At 33.9% G+C, this 15,148-nt stretch overlaps 2 protein-coding genes across 4 annotated transcripts; both read left to right on the forward strand.

Moving 5' to 3' along the window:
- The first annotated feature begins 3 nt into the window (after nt 1–3).
- LOC107428726 (uncharacterized) lies at nt 4–7,074 on the forward strand. Of its 3 annotated transcripts, XM_025078415.3 has the most exons (19): nt 4–658; nt 1,813–1,850; nt 1,935–1,957; nt 2,224–2,330; nt 2,418–2,469; nt 2,554–2,632; nt 3,506–3,596; nt 4,002–4,040; nt 4,181–4,248; nt 4,341–4,403; nt 4,590–4,645; nt 4,735–4,808; nt 4,923–5,015; nt 5,097–5,198; nt 5,309–5,389; nt 5,475–5,566; nt 5,710–5,725; nt 6,566–6,676; nt 6,777–7,074. In XM_025078415.3, exons 1-19 carry the CDS (start codon nt 578–580, stop codon nt 6,873–6,875), a joined length of 1,365 nt encoding a protein of 454 aa, XP_024934183.3. In that variant the 5' UTR covers nt 4–577; the 3' UTR covers nt 6,876–7,074. The 3 variants fall into 3 exon arrangements, with proteins under 3 accessions (XP_024934183.3, XP_024934184.3, XP_060669623.1); XM_025078416.3 differs by lacking the exon at nt 5,710–5,725; XM_060813640.1 differs by lacking the exons at nt 1,813–1,850; nt 1,935–1,957.
- A 1,446-nt stretch (nt 7,075–8,520) lies between these two features.
- LOC125420336 (uncharacterized) lies at nt 8,521–14,643 on the forward strand. The gene is made up of 19 exons (XM_048466929.2): nt 8,521–8,976; nt 9,543–9,580; nt 9,673–9,695; nt 10,053–10,159; nt 10,244–10,292; nt 10,411–10,495; nt 11,367–11,457; nt 11,908–11,934; nt 12,072–12,139; nt 12,236–12,298; nt 12,463–12,518; nt 12,617–12,690; nt 12,793–12,885; nt 12,972–13,067; nt 13,184–13,264; nt 13,354–13,445; nt 13,609–13,624; nt 14,088–14,198; nt 14,294–14,643. Exons 1-19 carry the CDS (start codon nt 8,893–8,895, stop codon nt 14,399–14,401), a joined length of 1,362 nt encoding a protein of 453 aa, XP_048322886.2. The 5' UTR covers nt 8,521–8,892; the 3' UTR covers nt 14,402–14,643.
- The last annotated feature ends 505 nt before the right edge of the window (nt 14,644–15,148 follow it).

Below are 15,148 nucleotides of genomic sequence, written 5' to 3' on the forward strand. Positions count from 1 at the left end.
GAATTTCCCATATGAATTATAGTTGAGATTATTGATATAAAAATCATTTAACAATCCAATGGGGAATTTGAGCTAGACACCCCATATGTTTGGAGATTACTTTGTTCCATATTATTCATATGCTATGATGGTGTCTACTTCATATCCAATTCCAATTTTACCAACTCACTTAGCAAACTCCAAAAAACAACCAAAAAAAAAAAAAAGAAAGCGCATTCAATATATATGAATAAAAGTTCGTTATATGTAATCTCTCTCACCCGCTTCAGCTTTTTTATGATAAACTTCTATCGGACACTACAATTAATTATAATTAATTGTTTTAGAGCTTATTGGACAGTGCACACCATTCGCAGTAGCGAGCGCCTTGTTATGCAGACGTAACCCGCTTTTTGGCGGCAACTCTTTTCAGTTGGAAGTACAAGTTGTGCAACTGTTAAGCTCCTCCTCTCACCCTCCTTTTTAGAGTAACCGCTTCTCTCTCTCTCTCTCTCTCTCTCTCTTTCGTAGTTCCTGAAACCCTAGCTAACCTGAGCTGTCTTCGTCTCTGCCATTTTTCCCGTCCGGTGAGCGAACAATGGTAGCTTCTTGGGACCTTGATCGGCGGTTATTGAAGCAAGTTCACGACAATGTTCATGGAGACATCTTTCTCGATAATGTATCAGCTTCTTTGATTCTGTAGTTTCTCTTCGTTTTTATTTATTTGTTTTTCAATGCGGTTTTGCTTATCAATTCTCTGCTATTTTTGTGATTGTTTTTTCTTGGATTTTGTTCAAACTCCGAGAAATTTACAAGTCTCACATTTCGCAGTTCTTTGTAATTTGATAAATTGTACGCTCTTGGACTGTCTCTCTGTTATTCTCTAATCGAGGTGTACGTATTGATTGTTTGAGTGCGCGCGCGCATTGTTGCTCCGCTTTGAATTATATTTTTGTAGAAGTACAGAGTTGGTTGAATGAACTGTAGACTAATATGGTATTGTAAAACTGCCACTGTATATAGTGATATAAATTATTCGCAAATTTTCTTCTCAAATGGGCGTTTATTTGTTTGTGTTTTCTGATTGCTTCTTGGCTCAGTTTTTAGCTCAGAGAAAACGAACTCTGATTTGTAATTGAGTTGTTACAGAAAAGAACATAAATGAACTTGTTGGAGTTGAATATTACTTGCAATTTAGTTTTGGAATCCCCTTTTCCAGTTAGAATTTGTATTTTCTTGGATGGAAAGATATTACGTTGAAAAGCATGAATGGAACTGTCGAATGAATTGGAAGTCAGAACATTTTAGAGCAAAATATTTTATATCCACACAATCAGGAATAAGATCTTTAAGCATGACTATCTGTCAAAGAAGGATTTATTTTATTTTATACTTTCATTTTTATTGGCTCCGCAAACCTATCAGATCAAACGCTTTTAATACAGAATGTTGTGATATTTTGCTGCAAAATATTGAAGAATACAAAGATAAGCCAGGTTTTACAATTTAAAGAAGTGGATTTTGCTTTTCAAAGCTTGAACCTAAATGTAAATGCACTAAACTGAACAAGATTTCAACAAATTGCTGCTATTGGAGAAGGGGAAAATAAATAAATAGAAGACTTGCACTATAGGGGCACATTATTTAGAATTATTGAGTTTAATGTGATGCTTTTTGGATCATTTCTCAAAGAGGTGATGACCTTTGTTCACTGCATTGCCTCCAATTTTTGTTAAACAGTTATGTATTCTGGTACACCATTAGGTTACTATTATATTGGAATATAATTATAAGATAATTTATTTACTGTTATTTGGTTTACAATTGGTGTAGATCTGTTTGAAGTTCATTGACACTCAACAGTTTCAAAGGCAAGTTTAGTATTTCTGTGTAGGTTTGTTTTCTGATAATCAATTACTATGACTTTTTCCTGAGGATTTTAGCACTTATTGCAGGCTTCGTGATCTAAAGCAACTTGGTGAGTTTTACCTTCAACCATGGATTGTGTTTCTTCTTAAATGCTTTGTATAATGGGATGGAGCTATTTATAATAACTGTATCAATTTTCTAAAATGTTATAATTTGTGAAAGAGAACTTTTGCAAGTTGACTGTCTAAATGAAATGAGCCATCATGATTTATTATTTATTGTTATGAAGTTTATTTCAGAACCAAGTAGTTAATGTCACTTGCTTTCCAAAATTATGGGCTTAACTGGTCTAATATTAGTTTTACATTTGTCCAGGCGTAGCACACATGGTTTACCCTGGGGCTGTACATACTAGATTTGAGCATTCACTTGGGGTCTATTGGCTGGCTGGTGAAACTATTAATAAAATTGCAAAATATCAAGTAGGAATTTGTCTAAACGGTGTTTAGATTCTTAATGTTGATCGTATGACTGTAATTGTTTATGTCTTTCATACTCTATCCTCATAGGGGTCAGAGCTTGATATCGATCGTAACGATATGAAGACGGTCAAACTTGCTGGTAATCAAACTGTATTAAGTCATTATGCTTTACATCAAGTAATCTGATTTCACCAAGCTGTTCTTTTCTTTAATCCCTATCTAGGATTACTGCATGATGTCGGGCATGGGCCTTTCGGTCGTTTATATGAGTGTGAAGTTCTTCCCAAGCTTGGCAAGAGTTGGTAATTTCTGTCGCCTTAAGTTGAATTTAGTTTCTAATTTTCCTCAAAGAAGATTACATTTCATACCTTACTTAGCCTTTCTATTTGAGTCATTTGGATTACATGAGGGTACATATGTTGGAATCATATTCAAGAGACACTCTCTGGGTTTGTAATTAGATTGTTGCCTTTGGATACTTACTGAAATTTCGGGCTACTGACTTCAGTAAATTCACATACTCAATAGAGCCAAAAAGGATAGTGATTAATGGTATTGAATTAGATTCATGTTCAGTATCCTGGAAATTGATCTGATGTTCCTTGAATGGCATGTGAACTTGTCAAACTTCATTAACCATCATGAGCATAAAGACATAAATTTATTGTGTTTTGGTACTTCTAGACCTTGTATTGCTAAGTGTCCAATTTCCTTAAACAGCATGTTTAGTCAAGACATAAATCATTGAACGTTATATTCACTCGAACGTCTCTGTAATTTTTGTTTTTAAATGCTTGTATTATAGGGAAACCATCTCAACATTTTTTCCTGCATTTCTTTGTTATTCTATTTGCCCTATATTTCTGTCAACTTTTTCCTGTTTTTCTTTTTCTTGTTTTGTTGTGTACATTTGGTCTTAATAATATTAGCACATAATCTTTCTTTAGCTGACAGTAATTATCCCTTTGATAATACCCTAGTAATGTGATTAATTGTGTTTTCATTTATGGTTTGGCCGTGCAAGCTCAAAGGTAAAGCAACAGAGCGCATATATCCCATTTTCTGTTAACAAGATTTGTGTATTAGTATGGACTTCGTTTTGGTTAGCTAACCATTAATTGCTATTCCTCAAAAACTTTAGTTGATTTTTGGGTTACTGTTTTGAAAATTTCCAGGTCTCATGAGGAAATGTCTACAACGATGATAGACTATATTGTTGATCAGCACAATATTGATGTTGAGCCTGCAATTCTCGCTGGAGTGAAGGTTAGTTTGCTATGCTACCAATACTGCAGTTATTTCTTCAACAGTCTAGTCCTCATGGAGCATTATTTTACAAGGCACGGAAATTCCAGCATATAGGCAGAAGAAAGATGCCTTTTCTCTTTTCACTTTTTTTTTTTTTTTCCTTTTTTTCTTTTTTCTGAGTTGGGATACTGTTATTGGAGCACATACACTTGTTCTCTCTGAGACTGGTATATACTCTCATGTTTCATCATGTCCTTTTCTATTTGCAATATTTGGGTACTGAGGCTATTCAAGTTCTTAAGTTTTCTGTATTAGCTTATTCATGCACATGAGGGCAAATGGATATCTACAGTCCAATAAGAATATATAGTTATGACTTTACTGTTTCATGTGGTCCTTTATGTATCTCTGTTATCTTGGCAGGAAATCATAGCTGCTAGTTCTGAACATGGCCCAGGAAAAGTAAGTAATCATAAGGTTTCATTTTGACATCTAACTCACAACATCTTTCAAACGCTCTTTTCCCCTTATCTATATCCTTATGTTGTATTTCTTTATTATTTTCTTCTTACATTTGTCCTTTTTGCAATATGAATATGTAGAGTGTCAGGGAAAAGAGTTTCTTATATGAAATTGTTGCAAATGGCCGTACTGGAATTGATGTTGACAAGTATGCCAGTTGATTTAAACTCAGTTGGAATTGGTATTACTTTTTACTTGAATTGCGGCAGTAGAAAGTGATAAATTTTCATATTTCTACAGGTTTGATTACATTGTTCGTGACACTCGGGCTTGTGGTCTAGCCTGCGGTTTTCAGCTTGAGAGGTATTGATTTTTTTGCAAACCATGGGTATGATTTGGTGTCCTTTTCAGTTAAACTCATGTAAAACTGTGAGCTTCTTCTAAACTGCATCGGTTAAGAATTTTTCTCACTGATTGTTATACAAATACTTTTTCATAATTGCAGTTATAAGAGCTTTCAACCGGACATGTTTTTCATTCTCAATGCAGGTTAATGGATACTATGCGAGTTATGGACAATGAGATATGTTATCACGCCAATGATTGTTAGTGGAAGTTGAAGATTTAATAACAATTTTACATAAATATTTTATTGTACTCTTTAATTTTTACTTCATAAATGATACTTGACCAGATCTGACAATCAACAAGCTATTTGCAACTCGTGATGAATTACATCGAACAGTCTATACACATGCCAAAGTCAAGGTACCAGAGTTGCACCCACCTGATTATAGCTGGAATTCTTGAACTCTAAAATTGCATCTTACCAACTACCATGTATTAACTTTATTAATCTTAGTTGATCCCAATCTTTTTCAGGCTATAGAGCTCATGATCGTAGATGCTCTAGTTGAAGCAAATTATTCTGTTAACCTTGTCTCTAAGATTCATGATCCAGCTTGGTTTTGGCAGGTTTATGGACTTTACACGTTGGCTGTTAAAGTGTTTCTGATTATATATTTATGGAACTAAAAAATTCATCATTCAGTGCAGTTAGATGACTTAGTTTTGAAAACTATTGAAATGTCTTCTCCAAAAGACCTCCAGGAGTCTAGAGATTTGATCAAACGTATCCGTAAAAGAGATCTATACCAGGTATTGTAATAATTTAACAGAGTAGGAGGTGGTAATGATGTATGACATACCAAGCCCCAACTGGGAAAAAGAATTTATTGTCTAATCTTAGTTGCTTGTCTATTTTGCAGTTCTGTAATGAATTTTATGTTCCAAAGGAGAGTCTAGACCACTTCAAGGACATAACTTCTGAGGATATCGTTTGTTCCCAGGTCCAAAAGTTGTACCATATTAGCATGCCTTTATTTGGATCAGAAAGTACATACTTGATATCCCAATGAATTATTTTTCATTCAGAAATCTGGTGGTCTTAAACTAAGAGAAGAAGATGTTGCTGTTAGCAATATTAAAATTGATTTGACATGTGGAGGAAAAAACCCTTTCAGAAGGTACTTAAAGTTGATCGAGCGATGATCATGCATGGAGGAACTCTTTGCATTCTTTTATTTTTTTAAGTTCTTTACTGAATTTGATATTGCTATATAACTTGAGAACTTTTATTTTATTCCCTTGCATGTATCTCCTTGTCCAGGATCAATTTTTTCCAGGTACCATCCACTGTACAGCTAGATTCTCATACTAGATTCTTTTTTTCTTTTTTTTTCTTTTTTAATCTTTTTATACTGTTAAACCAACTAATATGATTGAACATCGATTGCCATGCTATATTGTAGAAATTGCATATTATTCAAGAACTTAAATGTCAAGACTTTTAAATAGAAAATCGTGCACTGGAACATATTGTGATTGCAAATGCTATGGTATAAGCTTATAGAATAGGTCAAACCTGCAGCAGTGGGATTATTTATTTGAAAGTATTATATTTTAGCTAATTGGAGAACTAAACTTCATTACAGTTAAAGTACTTGTTTCCCTTTTCTAGATTATAGTGTTTAATACCTTGGTTAAAGGAATAAAACTTAATATTTAGATACCGATGTAGTCGAAAAATGAGAACATGTTATCCAATAGCTAAGCATGATAACCAGTTTTGTTGAACATGTTGTGAAATAACAAAAACATGCTAGTCAACAACTTTCCAAAACGTCCAGACTATTTAGGAATGTGGCTGTAAGTGCTATTTGTATATTTGTATGCTTAAAAAGATCAACTTCTTTTTTTTCTTTTTTTTCTTCTTTTTTTTTCTTTTTTTTTTTTTTAAAGCAAATTGGTGAACTAAACTTGATTATGGTTTGAAGGTGTGTCATGCACTCTGTTGCAAAAAACGTAATACAAAAAACTCTGATGCAAGGTTAAAAGACAAAACATGTTATTCAATAGATAAGAATAATCATCAGTTTCTTTTACTGAAATTCTCAAATTTGATAGTTATCTCTGTTAACGACCTTATTTTGCATAGTGAACTTGACAGCCTTGCTTTTTATCAGGATTACGAGAGCAATGAAAAGTTCCAAATCAAAGATTATGGCGAAAAATGCTTGCCGCCTTCACATTATCAAGACATGATAGTGAGGGTGTACTCAAAGAAGTCTCATCTGGTTAGCTGTGGGGAAATGTGCATTTGTTAATTGTTATTTTCCATATTGGGGATCATTTAGTCGGCCTAAACTTATTCTTCTGAGTGAACAAAATTTACAGGTTGAGGCAGTTTCTGAGGCATTTGAAAATTTTCAGCGGAAGATATTTGGGGAAACAAAACAGGTGTATGCAAACCCAGGGAAGAAACGTTGGAGGTAAATGCAAACATGTGTCCGAGCATCTTGCTTTTGGAAGATAACAGATACGGTTAGTACGGACCAAAAATACGAAAAACGCCATGAGCAAATTGAAATTGTGTAGATTCCACTAATCTGAATCACTGAGAATGTGAGCAAACTTGTAGATCACTGCATCTAATACTTAAAATTAGAAACTGTGGAAATTTACATTCAGATCTCTCTCTCTCTTTCTCGGATAACCCAGAAAATTTTCCTTTCCATGTTTCTCGTTCACATATGTATGGTCTACGGTGTTACGGTTGATTGATGAATTCCATTTGCTCTTCAAATGCTTGGAAGAACACACTTTTTTTTTTTTTTTTTTTTTTCAACTCAGTCTGAAAGGATATAGAAACGCACGAAAACGAAGGCCTAGGGCTTGTTAAAACTACATTAAAACCCATACAAACTTCTAGCACACTATCCTAACCCACTGGACCAACAAAAAAAGAAAAAAGAAAATAAAATAGAGTATATTATGAATGCTGCATAAATCGTATTCTATCATGGTAACTATAATTCCTAGTCTTTTGGCCGCAATGCCAAACTGATGGCTCTAAGATCAAATCGTGTCTAGCATTGATATCTCTTTGTTAGACTTAACCAAATTATACAAGAAAAAAATAAATGTTAGACTCAACCAAATTTTACAAAAATAAAATAAAGGAAAATTAAACCTTCAAGCTCCCTATGTAAATCCAATTTGACAAGATTGGCTGGTACTGTATTATGCATGTTGTAGTGCCAGTCTCTGGATAGAAACCTAATAGTAAAGCTACCCAAAATGGTATATGTAAAAACAGAAAGCTGTTTGCATACCTTCCTAATTGCTTATATCCTAATCCAAACTATGTAATTTGCTCGAAAAGACAAACTGAAACCTCTCAACCTCTCACAGATGGAAAAAAAAATGTGACATCTCTTTGGGTAAACATGGACGACGGGATATTGGTGTTTCCCATATTTTAGCCATGCTTTTTACTTTTCAAAATAGATTATAAATTAATTAGCAATTTTATTTTATTTTATATATTTATTATCATTATTATTATTATTTTTTTCCCCAAATGGTAGATTATAAATTTTCTGGGATTTAAGTATTTTTACTAGTTTCACTTGTGCGTATTATGAGACATATGTATATCTACCAATCTAGTTTCAAGCTGAAAATAGTTCAAATGGCATCATATACATTCCATTCTCTCTTCAAAAGATCACGGATAAATATGTCATTTGCCCCTGCAAATTGTTGATATATTATTCATTATTTGTTCAAATGGCATCATACAGATTCCATTCTCTCTTCAAAAAATCACAGATAAATATGTCTTTTGCCCTTGCAAATTGTTGATATATTATTCATTATTTGTTAGTTTTGATGGAATAACTTGTAAACCAAACAGAACGAAAGACGAAAGAGGGCGTAGAGATTAATTAAATAATAAAAGCAAACAATTTTTTTTTTTTTTTGGTGAATAATAAAAGCAAACATTTGGCAACGTGAGAATCCCCAAAACATTTAAAGAAAAAGAAAAAGGGCTATGTGGCATTAAAAATGTAGACTGGTCTATGCCACGTCAGCAAAATCAAGTGGTATCACGGTTATAAGGAAGACTTCCTCCGTTCGGTGGCAACCGAAGGAACACTTACGGCCCATAAGCTGCTGAGGGAAGACAGCTCCGACTAGATATTTAATATTACTATAATAAAAGCCAAATGGAGCGTGGCAACACTCGCAAAAGCAAGCGCGTTACTAGACGTAACGGTTTTTGGCGGCATTGCTTCAGTTCACTTCAGTGTTGAGTACAAGTTGATGTTGTTTAAAAAACTGTTTCAGTTTCCGGTATTACAAAACTGTAAGCCTCTTCCACCTCCCTTCACATTCACACTAACCACTTCTCTCACTTCACATTTCTCTTCCCTTCTCTCTCTCTCTCTCTCTCTCTCTCTCTCTCTCTTTTTCTCTCTCTTCTGCGTGTTCAGGAAATCAGCTAGCAATGGAAGATCCTCCTCCGGAGTTTGGCCGGAAATACTCGAAGATCGTTCATGACAACGTTCATGGAGATATCTCTCTCGATCCGGTATCTGCTCCAATTCCATGATTTCTCGTCGGCTTTTTTTTTGGAAAGTGACTACGGTTTTGCTTCCCGATTCTTCAATATTCATCCATATTCTTCTTTGATTTAGTTCTGGCTCGGCTCTGATAAATTTCTATGTTGTTCAACTAATTTCTAAGTCCACATTTTCAGAGCTTTAAGATCGACAAATTGTAACTAAAAGACTATTTAGGTGGAATATTTGTAGTTTTTGCTTTGCAAATTGTTGTTTCTGTCTCAGTCTTTGTTTATTATTGAAGTGAATTGAATATAATTTATTGTTTGTTTGTGCGTCCGCATAAATTTCTACTCTGCTTTGGTTTATATATTGTGGAGAAATATAGAATTGGTGAATAATTTGTAATTCAGATTGAATATCTGCTGTTTTCTGATTCAGTAGCCCTCTCGTTTGATTAGCATAATTTGAGATAAATTGTTTACAAATTTTCTTCTAAGTAGCCACTCTGTTAATTTTTGTTTTTTTGTCAAACAATTATGCATTGGAATATGATTATAAAATTACTGGTTTACTTTTGTCTGGTTTCTTGTAGCTATGTTTGAAGTTTATTGACACTCCTCAGTTTCAGAGGCAAGTCCTATTAAAATTTCCGTCTTAGGGTCATTTCTTTGTTAATCAAATTATTGTTACTATTTTTCTGAGAATATTACCACAAATTGCAGGCTCCGCGACCTGAAGCAACTTGGTGAGTTTACCTCTGCTAATATGAACTTCTAGAGTCATCCGGTTTAAGTAATTTATAGATTTTGGAGTTTTTGCTACTACTTTTTTCATATTATATACGTGCAATGTCAACCACTTCCAAAATATGAATGTTCAAGATTTAAGCAATTTAGATTTTGCTACTACTTTTTCTACACTATATATGTGCATCTTCAACTCCTTAACAAACTTCATGAATGAAATTGTCAGTTATCAAGTTTTTCGTCTCACTTGCTTTCTAATTCAGTGTTGGATGTTTTCTGTTCAAAAGTGTTACTTTACGATTGCACTATTATGATCTTGGACTGCTCTAATATTAGTTAGTTTTACTTTTGTGCAGGTCTCACATACATGGTTTACCCTGGGGCTGTGCATACTAGGTTTGAGCATTCACTGGGGGTGTATTGGCTGGCTGGTGAAGCTATTAATAAACTCGCAAACTTTCAAGTAGGAATTTGTCGACACAATGTTAACATTCTAAAAGTTGATTCTTAGAATGAAGTTGATTTCCTCTTTATGGCATCCTTGTAGGGGGAGCTTGATATCGAACGTAATGATATACAGGCAGTCAAACTTGCTGGTAATCTGTATCAAGTCATAATAAATTCTTTACATTTTATTTATTTATTTTATTTTTGATCTTTGGGATTTTGGAGTTTGATTTGACCAATATATTATTTTCTTTGATCTCTGGCTAGGACTACTGCATGATGTCGGGTATGGGCCTTTCGGTGGCTTATTTGAGCATGAATTTCTTCCCCAGATTCTCAAGAGCAAGAATTGGTAATGTCTGCATTCTTGAAATGAAATGAATTTACAGGTTGCATTTTATACAATATTTTTGTTTACAATTATTTGTCTGTTGGATGACATGAGGGTAATGATTTGAAATTGAATCACTATTCTTGAGACAGTCTATAATTTAGATTGTTAAATTCAGATACTTACTGAAATTTTGGTTACTGCCTTCTGGATTTATATATAATATCTCATGCACAATTAAGCCAAGAAGGATAGTGACAACTGAAAAAGTCCCCCGCATAGTAGGATTAGATTCATCTACCCTTTTGAATGGTATGTGAACTATGCAAACTTCAATAGTAATAATGAGCATAATGACGTCCATTTACTCTTTATGGTGCTTCTAAGTCCAGCATGTCAAACTGTCCCTTTTTTTTTTTTAAACAGTGTATTTAGTCAGGACAGAAACGGTTCAGCATTATTTGCACATATTTTGTGGCCGTGTGTTTATGCCGTTTTATGAAATGCATTTATTATAAGGATGATAACCTCATTATCTTTTACTAAATCCCTGTTTAACTCCCCTTAATATTTGAATTGACTTTGATCTATTATTTAAGTTTAACTTTGATCTTTTTCCTGCTTTGTTGTTGTATGTTAATATTTAGTCTTCACATATTAGCAGATAATCTTTATTTACTTGGCAATAGTTTACCATTTGATAAGACACTGGTAGCATGATTAATTTTGTTATAACTTATAGTGTCACCATGCAAGCTCAAAGGCAAGACAACAGAGCACGTTTATCTGTTTGCTGTTACAAGATTTGCATATTAGTATTAACTTTCTTTTGGTGGTGCAAATTTTGGTTAGAATATCTAATTCAGTTTCGGGTACTGTTTTGAATTTCCAGGTCTCATCAGGATATGTCTGTAAAGATGATAGACTACATTGTTGATGAGAACAATATAGAAGTTGATCCTGAAACCCTTAAGAGAGTGAAGGTAAATTTGTTATACTATGAATACTCCAATTATTTCTTCAACAGTCTAATCCTCCTAGAGCAATGCTTTTTCAAGAAACTGGAACCCAGCATGTAGGCAGAAGAAAGATGCCTTTTCCGTTTTCCTGCTTTTGAATATTTGTGTTATATAGAAGGATTGGAGCATCTACTTGGTGATCACTCAGCTTTTTGTTGGCAGCCAATAGTATGTTAATTAAAATTCCTCTTCCAGTTGTTCTCACTGGGGATAAAATTATTTTCTGAACTGTGATACATATTTTCATGTTTCAACATTGATGTCCTCTTCTATCTGCAATATTTAGTTACTGAGGTCACTCTAACTTGTGAATTTTTCCGTATTGGCTGGTTCATGAACATGAAGGCCAGTATGAATGAATAATTATGATTTTATCATCTTTGGGTCCTTAATGTGTCACTCTCCTCTTGACAGGAAATAATCACTGTTAGTTCTCATAGGGTAAGTCATCATGTTTAGTTCGATATCTTTCACACAATTCCTTTCAAACATTTTTTCTTTCCGATGTTTTTTTAAGTTGTAACTTCCTTATTAGTTTATCCTTACCCATTTTCTTCTTTCAATGCCTTAATGCATAGAGTGCAAAGGAAAAACGTTTCTTGTATGAAGTTGTTGCAAATGGTCGAACTGGAATAGATGTTGACAAGTATGTAATTAGATTTTATTCAGTTGCAGCATGCAGTTATTTCATTTAGTTGCTGGCTTGACAATGGAAAGTGAAAAAAATGTTATTTATCTATAGGTTTGATTACATTAATCGTGATACTCGGGCTTGTGGAAGAGGCTGCAAAGTTCAGTTTGAGAGGTATTCATATTTCATATGATGTGTGGCACTTACCAAAGTTGCAGCAGTTTTGAGTTTACCTCACTCTTCTATGTACCCATATCTCTTAGAACAATAAAATACGCATACTTTTGAGAACTGATGAGGACTTTCAACTGAATCATGCTTTGTGTTCTCAATTGCAGGTTAATGGACTCTATGCGAGTTATGGACAATGAGATATGTTATCGTGCTAATGATTGTCAGTGGATGTTGGATAAATTTATCAACAATTTGAAATCCATTTTATTGCAGTCTTCAATTTTCATTTATATCTAATAATAATAATATCTTGATCAGATCTGACAATCCACAATTTGTTTGCCACTCATGCTGATTTACATAGAACAGTCTATACACATGCCAAAGTGAAGGTACCGGACCTATACCTCCCTAATTCTGGACCACTAAAGTTGCATCTTACCAGCTACCATAGATGAACTTCTTTAATCTGAGCCTATACCAATCTTTATCAGGCCATAGAGCTCATGGTTGTAGATGCTCTGGTGAAAGCAAAGGATGTTTTTGTCATTTTCTCCTGCTCTGAGAATCCAGCTAATTTTTGGAAGGTTTTTCATACACATTGGTAGAGTCTGTTTAAGGGCTTTTCAATATACGTGTATGGAACTAATCTAATATTCATCATCAAGTGCAGCTTGATGACTCATTTTTGAAAAGAATCGAGACCAATCCAAATGTCAAGGAGTCTAATGATTTGGTAAAGCGCATTCGGAGTAGAGATCTATACCAGGTATTTTAATTATACAATAAGCTAGGAGGTGGTAGAGATGTTAGAAATATGAAAAACCCCAAGTGATTAAAAAGGTTTATTGTCTCCGAATCATAAGTTGCACACCTGTTTTGCAGTTCTGTAATGAGTTTTGTGTTCCGAAGGATAGACTAGACCACTTCCAAGACGTAACTTCCAAAGATATAATTTGTTCCCAGGTCCAAAAGTTAATATCATATTGTCATATTTCCATTTAGATCTGCAAGTACACGCACGATATCCTAGTTAGTGAGCTTTTTTCCACCAGAAATCCAGCGACGTTACACTAAGTGAAGAAGATGTTGTTGTTAGCAATGTTAGAATTGATTTGACTCAAGGAAGTAATAATCCTCTTGAAAGGTAAGAAATAATCCTCTTGAAATGTATGTACTTGGGAATTGATCTAGTGATGATAATGCATGATGGAAGAACTCTTGGCATTTTAAAAGTTCTCTACTGGATTTGATATATCTGATCTAATTTTACATTTGGTTTTTTCTTCCCATGCATATCTCCTGCCCAGCATCAATTTTTTTCAGGTACATATACTATCTACTTTACAGTCTAGATTTTTATTCTCATTTTATGCTTCTAAATTACATAGTTGTACAAAGTGTGTCAACACCCTTATACAACATCCCTTTCTTAAATATAGAATGCAAATTTTATGATAAGTTTTTTAGCGATGATCCAACAACTTACAATATGTTACACTGCATCGATCATTGCTTGAACATGTATAAAACAACTTTAGTAGTAAATTATTTGTTTCAAAGTAAAATTTCTTTAGCAAATTGACGAACTAAACGTGATTGTAGTTGGAGAGCGTGTCATGCACTCAGTATAAAAAACTATGAAATAGGTTAAATGAGAAAACATTGTTAGCCAATAGCTATGGGCTATCACAAGTTTTCTAGCCTAAGTTCTATAAGTTGACTGTTTTCTCTGTTAAAGGCCCTATTTTGGATGGTGAATCTAACAGCCTTGCTTTTTTCTTATCAGGATTTCCATAGCGATGAAAAGTTCCCAATCCAAGGCGACCATGTCAGTAATTTGCTGCCTTCATGTTATCAAGATATGATAGTGAGGGTGTACTCAAAGAAGCCTGATCTGGTTAGTTATGGAAAAAAGTGCATTTGTGAACTGTTATTTTCATGTTAAGGATTAGTCTGCCTAAACTTATTCTTCCGAGTGAAACAAAATTACAGGTTGAGACAGTTTCTCAGGCCTTTGAAAATTTTCAGCTAGAGACATTTGGGAAGAATCTACAGGTACATGCAACCTCAGATAAGAAGAAATATCACAGGTTTAAATAGTGCAAACATTGTGCCGTAGCATCTTGCTTTCGGACGATACATAGATACTTTTCACCCAAACCATAAATAGTAAATGCGAAGGATACCATGAGCAAATATATAGAGTGCTCCATCATATCTGAATGAGTAAAGATGTACATGCAACGTTGAAAACCATTAAAAAAAAAAAAAAAAAAAAGGGAAAAAATTCTAGTATAAGATGATTTTGAAGAATGCCATGAGCAAATGTATAGAGTGCTCCATCATATCTGAATGTGAGTAAACATGTAAATGCTATTGTAGACCTAAACCAACTTTTATACCATTGAGGTGGTATGCAAATGCAACGCATATAATTTGAAATTCCAATTATTTTTCCCGCAATTCTAAATTGATGGTATCATTCTAGTTCGTTTTCCGCATAGTTCTTCACATGAAACAGAACTTGATCAGGGTGGCAGGTTTTTGTTTTTCAGATTTCTCCCTTTTTCCCTATATGTCTTTCCATGGTCCCGTGGGCTAACTCTGGACTTAGCTTCCACATATACAGCATGAATCCCTATTGAAACACTTATTTTTGTATTTTCCGGTTTTGGATCTCTGTTTTCTTTAATTGGAACCTTATGGGTTGCACATAACGAGGATAACATGCAATCTAAGAACTAGTCTCTACTATCCCATAAACATTAAAAGAGAGGGCAATCAATATAATAATGAAAGAAAAAAAGCCAGAATTTTTCCATATCAATTATGGTTCAGCAAATTTTT

The sequence above is a fragment of the Ziziphus jujuba genome, chromosome 12, assembly GCF_031755915.1.
Source record: "Ziziphus jujuba cultivar Dongzao chromosome 12, ASM3175591v1".
Taxonomy (NCBI): domain Eukaryota; kingdom Viridiplantae; phylum Streptophyta; class Magnoliopsida; order Rosales; family Rhamnaceae; genus Ziziphus; species Ziziphus jujuba.

Coding starts and splice junctions, on each gene's coding strand:
- LOC107428726 (XM_025078415.3), top strand. CDS start 578: ATGGTAGCTTCTTGGGACCTTGATCGGCGGTTATTGAAGCAAGTTCAC. Junction 4,249..4,340: donor ACTGGAATTGATGTTGACAA/GTATGCCAGTTG, acceptor ATATTTCTACAG/GTTTGATTACATTGTTCGTG. Junction 4,404..4,589: donor TGCGGTTTTCAGCTTGAGAG/GTATTGATTTTT, acceptor TTCTCAATGCAG/GTTAATGGATACTATGCGAG.
- LOC125420336 (XM_048466929.2), top strand. CDS start 8,893: ATGGAAGATCCTCCTCCGGAGTTTGGCCGGAAATACTCGAAGATCGTT. Junction 11,935..12,071: donor TCACTGTTAGTTCTCATAGG/GTAAGTCATCAT, acceptor CTTAATGCATAG/AGTGCAAAGGAAAAACGTTT. Junction 12,886..12,971: donor ATCCAGCTAATTTTTGGAAG/GTTTTTCATACA, acceptor CATCAAGTGCAG/CTTGATGACTCATTTTTGAA.